This window comes from Pygoscelis adeliae, unplaced genomic scaffold (genome assembly GCF_000699105.1).
Source record: "Pygoscelis adeliae isolate BGI_AS28 unplaced genomic scaffold, ASM69910v1 Scaffold78, whole genome shotgun sequence".
NCBI classification, from domain to species: domain Eukaryota; kingdom Metazoa; phylum Chordata; class Aves; order Sphenisciformes; family Spheniscidae; genus Pygoscelis; species Pygoscelis adeliae.
This window is the reverse complement of record NW_008825409.1, coordinates 6,362,352-6,370,428: the sequence shown is the minus strand read 5'-3', so window position 1 is coordinate 6,370,428 and position 8,077 is coordinate 6,362,352. Positions and strand designations below refer to the sequence as shown.

Here is an 8,077-nt window from a genome sequence, read left to right as displayed (position 1 = left end):
GCTTTTAAATGGCTTTGAGGAGCGGTACCTCGGAGGTGGGGCCGCGCCGAGAGGCTGGAGCGCCTTTGCTTATCGTGGCCGGAGTAGCGTACGTATTTTGGTTGGTTTTTTCCGATTGAGTGTGCGGCGTTTTAAGGACGGGGGCCGGGAGCGTTGCTGAACTCCTGGAGGATGTGGGTTAAATGAGCCTCTGCTGCGGAAACTCTTAACGGCTCTGCTTTGCCTTTAAGACACGGGGAGAAGGAGGTGGTGTGTGCTTGTTTAGGTAGTTCGAAGGAGAGGTAGTTTGGCTCTGCTCGCTTTAATGTGCTTGTTTCTAGTTGTCTTTAACAGAAATGTGCTCACTGGTGGGTATTTAAAAAAGAAACGACAACCGAACAACAGCACACCTCAGACTGAATAAGAGGTTAATGAAAATCATCGTGCGTGCAGTCAGCGAATAGGACTCAATTGGGTGATTTCTGTTCCGGACTCCGCTGTGTTTTGGGGAGATCCATTTAATTCAGCGTGTGTCTGTCCTCTTCACGTGTTGTCATTTGAAAGGAAAAATATCCCCCAAATGTTCTGGTTTTTGCATGCACCTGCCTTTCCAAATCCTAACTCCCCGGAGTTCTGCGTGGTGCTCTCAGGGAGCCGAAGGTGCCCGGTCCGTGTCCAGAGCCCTGCTATTTATAAGACTTGGCGGAGCGGGGGAGGAGGAGGAGGGATGCAGCAGCAGGCTGTTGTTTGCCTTTTGCATAAACTACCGAGGCAGGTTGCATATCGTTTGAGATGTTGCATCGGTGGAGGCGGGTGGGGGGGGGGTGGGGAAGAAGTGCAGAAGCTGAAGTGTTCCTAATCCTTCTCTTCCTAGGGACTGTGGATCTGCGAAGCGCTTCCATCCGATGTGAATGCAGTGTCCCCTGTGGGATGCAGTAGGTGATGCCCAGCTCTACTGCAATGGCAATTGGAGCTCTCTCTAGTTCTCTTCTCGTAACCTGCTGCCTCATGGTTGCCCTCTGTAGCTCCACCATACCTGTACAAAAACTGGCCAAGGCTCAAGACAAACAGGAGATAAAGGCGAGCCAGGAAAAGAGGGATCACACATCTACAAGGGACAGCCAGACAGGCCCGGGGAAAATGAATGAGATCGGCAGGAGCGGGAGGGAGGAGGGTAGCAGGGACTGGAAGAGCAAAGGAAACAGGAACTACTCGAACAAGGAGTCTTGGACTAAGCAAAAGCAGGCTTGGAACAGCCAGGGGACGAGCGGTAAATCTGGTAGCATTCAAGTGCAAGAGCAAAGGGACGCCGCTCCCGAGGAACCTCAGGTGGCTGAAGATTCGTCTCTCCCAGAAGCTGTTGCGAGCGTCACTCCCGAGCCTCCGGAGGAGTACGCCTATCCGGACTACCGTGGGAAAGGCTGCGTGGACGAGAGCGGCTTCGTCTATGCCATCGGGGAGAAGTTTGCGCCGGGCCCCTCTGCCTGCCCCTGCCTCTGCACAGAAGAGGGCCCGCTGTGCATACAGCCCGAGTGCCCCAGGCTCCACCCTCGGTGCGTCCATGTGGACACCACGCAGTGCTGCCCGCAGTGCAAGGAGAGGAAGAACTACTGCGAGTTTCGAGGGAAAACCTACCAGACCCTAGAGGAGTTCATGGTAAGGGCTGAAGCCAAAAGTCATTTTGTGGGTCCTTCTGTCGTATAAAGGGGCGTTATGTTCTTCGAGTGCTTTCTCGGAGGGCGTTCTGGGTCTCCCCCTCCCCTTTTCATTTCTGTGTCAATACTACTTCTGCAGTGCTGTAAAATATTCCCCTTAAACATGACCTTTCTTGCTCTATGATACTGTAACATTTTTAAATGAGGGGGCTGATCTTCATTAATTCCTTTGGTATTTACAGTAAAAAATGCTACTTGAAAGGATGCTTCTTGGGTGATGTGGATTTTATGAGAATTTCCAGCCTTACATTTGCTTCCTTATTAACTGTGAAACTTCTACCTTGCAGGGATCAAGCAGGGTTTTGTGGGCTAACTTCTATTCCTAGTAATCAGTCTGTGATGACACCTTTTTGCCAACAGTCATTTCTCTTTTCCTTTTTTGCTGTTTAAACTGTGCTGCCAAGGTTGCCTAATGTTTGCTTTCTGAGAATGATTATGGGCCTTCTTTTTAATAAAAGCATGGTTTGCAGTCTGAATTACAGTGATACTTAAACAACGGACTTGAAAAGATTTATGTTTAGGGAAATCCTTTTAGAGTAGGGCCTTTTTAGCACCACTGTGCAAGGTCGTTATCATTGAAAATGCAACGTATTACAGTGCACTGAAAAGTTTTGGAGTTGAGGCCAAGTCCCTGGTTGCTTACCTTGCCTTTTTCCCTTTAGTATTTTATTGTGGCTGAGATCTGCAAGCAGGCTCTAAGAATTTGCTTGCTGATGACTGTTAGGTACCAGGCTGGTTCAAAACCCATTTCTGAACACACCTGAGATTTTTGAGCTGAATATGTTGAGCGGAGTATGAAATCCAGTTCAGGGTTCTGGCAGCTCAAGCCCTGCTCAGGGTGGAGAAAAAGCAAATGTATTTGTGAAGGCTGTAAATAAGTTGCCACCTCTGCTCTCTGTGGTATTTCTGTGTTCTTGGAAACTTAACTTTGATTCATAATGTCTTTCCACATTCTTCAACTTCTCGAAAAATAAACACATAAATAAAGGAGCAGAATTACTCTCTCTGGAATAAATCACAGTGTTTCCCCTTGTACACATTACTGCCTAAAGAGAACATCATCTTGTGATTTTTCAAAGCATGGCAGAAAGCATCATACCATCCTCCCTTTTTCCATGTCACCCTCACGGATTGCATTCAGCTTCAGGGTGGCAGCTTTCTATTTTAAGAGGGAGAAGGTACTTTTCATAGCGGCTAGTTGGTGTGACCTTTTTGGAGGTGGGTTGTGAGATCCTTCCTTTTCCAGAGGAGTTAATTCTGAGGGGTGGCCAAAACAGTGATGTTTCTGCACACGCTCTCTGTAGGTCTCTGTATCAAAGTTTTAAAGGCTTCTCCCCCACACTCTTCTAACGAGTTGCATTTCTTTGTCTTTATATAGTGGTGTTGTGTTCATGGCTGTAAAGCAAGCCTAAAATACCGTGTAGTGAGAGGATAAAACCGTAGTGCTCCCTGTTACATTTGAACATGGCTGGCAGCCTTGGTAAAAAGGGAGTGCTGAACGGTGACGTTTACAGAAACGTTCTGAAAAGACTTTGGCTTTCAGCTTTCTTTTTAAGCCTATTCAGCCTTCAGCCCTTGTGTTGATGCCTTCCTGTAGTGAAACATCGGTTCCCTTACTACTTTGTGTTAGCCAGCTTTAGAAACGTGAGCGAGAAGGTTTGCCCGCTTGGGCTGCGCAAGCGAAGTTACCGATGCAGTTAGGCAGTGGAGCTGCAGCCTGTTTATTTTGACGTGTGAGGACATTGGATTTTAGTTGGGCTTCAACGTTGGTTCTGATACTGTGAGCACAAAACTGTAAATGTAGCTGTTTGCCCATGCCACTGCAATCAGTGGAGGTGTCTGGCGAGGTAAGGTACAGATGTAGTCAGATTGTTGCTCAGTGGAAGCAATTGCAAATGCAAGTAATTGCACATGGTTTCAAAGGCCATTTCACAAGTTCAAAGTTGATGGTCTTATAGAGGTTACTAATATGCTATCTCTTGATTAAGGTCAGGGAAGGAGTCATAAATGGATAGCAATCTGATTTTTCTCTGTCTGCACCTTCTTTTTATGGCAGAGAGTACCAGACATCACTGAAGGAAGAAAAAGGTGACCTCCTAACTTTTAAGTGACGTTATCTGCACAAACATTTATGTATAGATGTGTAAATATGCGTGCAAGTTTGGAAGCTTGCTTATATAAAATTCATATATGGCTTGGCATGGCAAAAAATTGCCCTGACCGGCGCCGGTGCTAACTCGGAAGCTCAGTGTGCCAGGGAATGGGAGGTTTGATGCATTTCTTTTTTGGTTCACAGTCCTTCCTTCAGGCTTTGCTTTTGTGTGTGTGTGTGTGTGTATGCACGCGTTTTTCTCTTTCCAGAAAGGCCATGGATGTTGACACAAAACACAACACAGGTGCGGGGGAAGGTTGAGGTCTCATAAAGCTGTTTCCATCAGCACCACTCTACTCTCCTGTGGGTATCTTGAGGCAGGATGGCAGAGGGATCACAGCATCCATACGAGTGGAACTGGGAGCAGAAGCCTTAGTTGGTGAAATGCAGTGAGGATAAAATTCTGCGCTGGAGCTGGAGATTGCTGAGCACGTGCTCTAGTAGATGTTTTTCAGTCTTACCGTAAGATTTGAAAACGCAGGCTGACTTACAAAGCAATAGCCTTACAAGGACCATAAATTCTCTTCAGAAGTGTCATATGGTTTGGGAAAGACCTACTTTTTTTTGAAAGTTGCTGCTTCGTGTGTTTTGTTTAGAATTTTTCTGCTACCAAAATTTGTATTTATTTGTGAATAACTTGGAAATCCGGAAGTTAACAAGCCCAAATGGATTTTGAAACACCTGTGGTATTTTGAAGGCATAGAGAACTAAAAACAAGGCTGATATGTTTATGCTTGTCAGCCTAACCCCATTCATGTTCTCCCGAGTTGCCCAAGTGGCAAGGAAATATTAATAAAAATGCCAGCACAATAGCAAATCAGTTTAGGATTATGATTGATTTTTTTTTGTTTTAAACTTGGATGTTTTCAAAGCTCAAGGAACCAAATGTAGATTTTTTTTAATTCTGATTTTTTGTTCATTTGGTTTTTTGTTTTGTTTTAATTAAAGTTTGGCATGTGGAAAGGGGGAAGAGAAAGCTCAAATTATTTTGGACCAGAACTTCAATGGCTGCAAATGATTTGTCACTTCTTAATTATGACAATTTACACTAAGTTGCCAGATAAACCTACTACTCCTACTAAGCTACAGTTTTCTTCATGCCACGCTAGTGGGAAATCTGTTTACACAGAGGTGTGTTTGCTTTTTTACAACATCTGCAACTCCATTTATACATCTGCTATGAACTTCCCTTTAAACAATTCTAAAGAAGGGGGGTTTTTTTGCCATCTGTACTCTTTATTTTCTACAGGTTTTACAGCTACCTAGTGAATACTTAGGACTTCTGTGCCTCTCATTGTCTTTCCACAGTTTTTGCATTGGCAGAACTACTGCTGCTGTAGAGTTAATAGCTTCATCTGTATACCACAGAGACGTGGTATCATTAGTCTTCAGAGAGAGGTTGATAGGTCATATTATTTCCAGTCCAGCCTGGTTATGTCAGATGTGCTAAGCGTGAGTGCTGCGGGGCTGGTCATTGCCCAGAGGAACAAGTGGGATGCTTGTTGCATTGGCTGCCACTAGGAACTGCACTGCAGGTGATGCGCTTACATTATAGGAGTAGGGGAGAGGAAACGAAGGACCAAATGTGTCTTTTCATTCTGATTTATTTAGCTGTTGTTATATATACGCACTGTCTTACTGTTTCTCTCTCTAGTGATGATTATATCTCCAAGTATTAAGCTGCCATTAAGATGCAGAAGGATGTGGGGGTTTTCTACAGTTCCTGCTACATGCTGATGATATATAAAAAGCAATACACTACCGTTTAGTCCAAAGATAAACAGATAAACATGGACACTAATACCATTTTAGCAGCCACTGTGGTTCACTTACATGCCTGAAAAGAGCTTTGTAGAAAAAAGCACATGGAGACCTTCCTTAACTCTGCTACCATTACTCATATTGGTGGGTTGTGCAGACGACAGTACTTCTTAAAGGTGTACTATAGTTATTCCCCTGAAATCCCATGATCTATTACACAGGAAGGGTATTCATGACTGCAGTATCACATTAACAGTGTACTCCGTTCATGAAAGATGTAGACTTCAAGGGTATGTGCTGTATAGGATTGAAATGCATTACTCTGAATCATCATTAGATTAGATAAAGATTAGATCAATTTTGTTTCTCATTCAATAGTATTTTCAATGCTTCATTAAATGGCTTCTTGTTCAAGGAATTTTAGGCTTCCGTCAAATTTGGAATTCTAGTAAACAACCTACTTAATTAGAATATGCTTCAATTTTACAGACGAGAGATTTTAGGAATAACATCTGTGTGCTGTCTTGTTTCCTGATTATCATCAGATACTCTAGTTTTTACATCACTTCTAATATTGAATGGCACAGCTACTAAGTGGAGTCCTGGGAGAGGGAATATCTGCTGTTGTAGTTACTGATCTTGTTGAACTGTAATCATTGGCAAATTTGCATCTTTTTCAAGTGATGGCAAAAAGTGTTGAAACCAATTGAAAGCTATAGGTTTGTCTTGTTGAGCCTGATCCTTGGAATGGAGTTTTAGTAGCATTCATCAAGTAGGATTAATTTAAAAAGAAAACAAATAAATAAATCCTTCCCAAAAAGCGTGTTTTCATAACTTAGTAAGTATTGCTTCTGGATATAACCCCAGGGGAAAGGATTCTTACTATTGACTTGTAGATAGTTAGGAGCTCAGGTTTGCTGACACTCAAAATGACACATGCAGTTCAAGTGATTACCTGGAATACCTGAGCCTTTCGACTCTGAACACTGGATCACAAACCTCCTCATCTGCTGACACTCCAGCTCTGCAGGTGAACGTGGCAGTTTATAATTACAGGACAAAATTATTGTCCCAAAGCCTGCAATAAAAATCTGCAGTACTGGGCTGTCAGCCTCCTTGCAGCATTTTATAAATGTATGGTGTGGTGTTACCCTGAGTAGAGTGTAAAGCAAGGAGAAAACTGGAAGTGAGTAACTGGCAAAGGAAGCCTGAAATAAATAATAGTAATAAAAGCAGAAAGCAACACAGCAAGAGACCCTTCTTAGGCTTTCTAAGCAGAGGGGACAGCGTGAAAAGATGTGTGAGTGCATAAGCAAATAACAGCCCTGGCAGGTGGGAAGAGAAGTGGCAAAGCATGGATGAGCATTTAGTTGGAGATGATTCTGTGCAACCATTGGCATGGTTGAACTTTGGAAGTGAGAAAGATGTGAAAGAGGTAAGCAAGCGGAGAATGGATTTGAGGAAAAATGTTATGGGCTGCCTAAGAAATAGGGAGAAGAAACCAGGTGATCTGCAAGTTACATGCCTGGATGATTCTTCACAAAGAATAATTTGTTTTAGATTTGAGGTTACTCTGCTTTTAGTGGAGAAATGTAACGGGTGGTTGTTCGGCAACTGGAATCTGGAATGAAAAAGGGTCTATAAAAAAATGACCTCATCCTTAAATAAACCTAGAACCCGCACAGATTGTGGATTTAGAGGGTCACTGGTAATAACATTCAGCTGCATTTTCACCCTGCCCTCTGAGCATGGATGCCAGTGTGGGTTTTTTGAGTACAGCAATGAGATTTACAGTATACCATTTAGTGCTCTTTAGCACCCTTGCTTCCCTCTACCTCCAGCTCCTTGTGTGGTATGAGGATGTCAGCGATGCAATGTGCAGCGCCTGGTCAGAAACACTGAAGAGGACAGCTGGAATTGTACATGTGGCAAATGCAGACATTTGAAAGTCCATTTTTTCCCAAATAGGCCCTTGATGCTGTTTTGTTTGGAATTCATTTCATTGAAGTAGGTCATTCAGGTAATTATCTCATGGTACTCCTATTCTGTAGAGTTCTTCAAAACAGCAACATTTCAGTAGGTAAAAAGGATGACCTGTATTTTGCTTCACCCCTTTCTTTGAATTGCAATTTCTTTTCAGAAAGTTACAACTACTACAAGAATAGTCCAAATACAATTTACCTATGGGAAATACCTGAATTCAAAGGATTTTTTTTTTTTCCTTACTTCTCTTTGAAAATGGTAATTTTCAATAAAACGCAGCTTCCTGCTACTAAAAAGCTTTCAAACTTGGAAAAATTGCAATAAGGATTTCCATTAAAAGAACTTTCATAATTCATTTAGCAAAATTTTTCTTCTTTAAATACAATATTTTTTGCTAAATTATTTTTTGAACCTCTAATGGAATTAAACCAGATTTCATAAATTATGAACGTAATTTGCTGGAAGTTCATTAGAAATGTGGTAGGGA

The 8,077-nt window shown here is 42.8% G+C and overlaps 1 protein-coding gene across 1 annotated transcript in view; it reads left to right on the top strand.

Annotated features, from left to right (window-relative positions):
- The first annotated feature begins 237 nt into the window (after window positions 1-237).
- Window positions 238-8,077, top strand: part of VWC2 (von Willebrand factor C domain containing 2) — a 61,930-nt gene continuing 54,090 nt past the window's right edge. Inside the window, exons 1-2 of the mRNA XM_009330469.1 lie at window positions 238-281; window positions 854-1,635. Of these exons, the coding sequence (XP_009328744.1) occupies window positions 922-1,635 (714 nt within the window). The 5' untranslated portion in view covers window positions 238-281; window positions 854-921. The remainder of the gene's footprint in view (window positions 282-853; window positions 1,636-8,077) is intronic.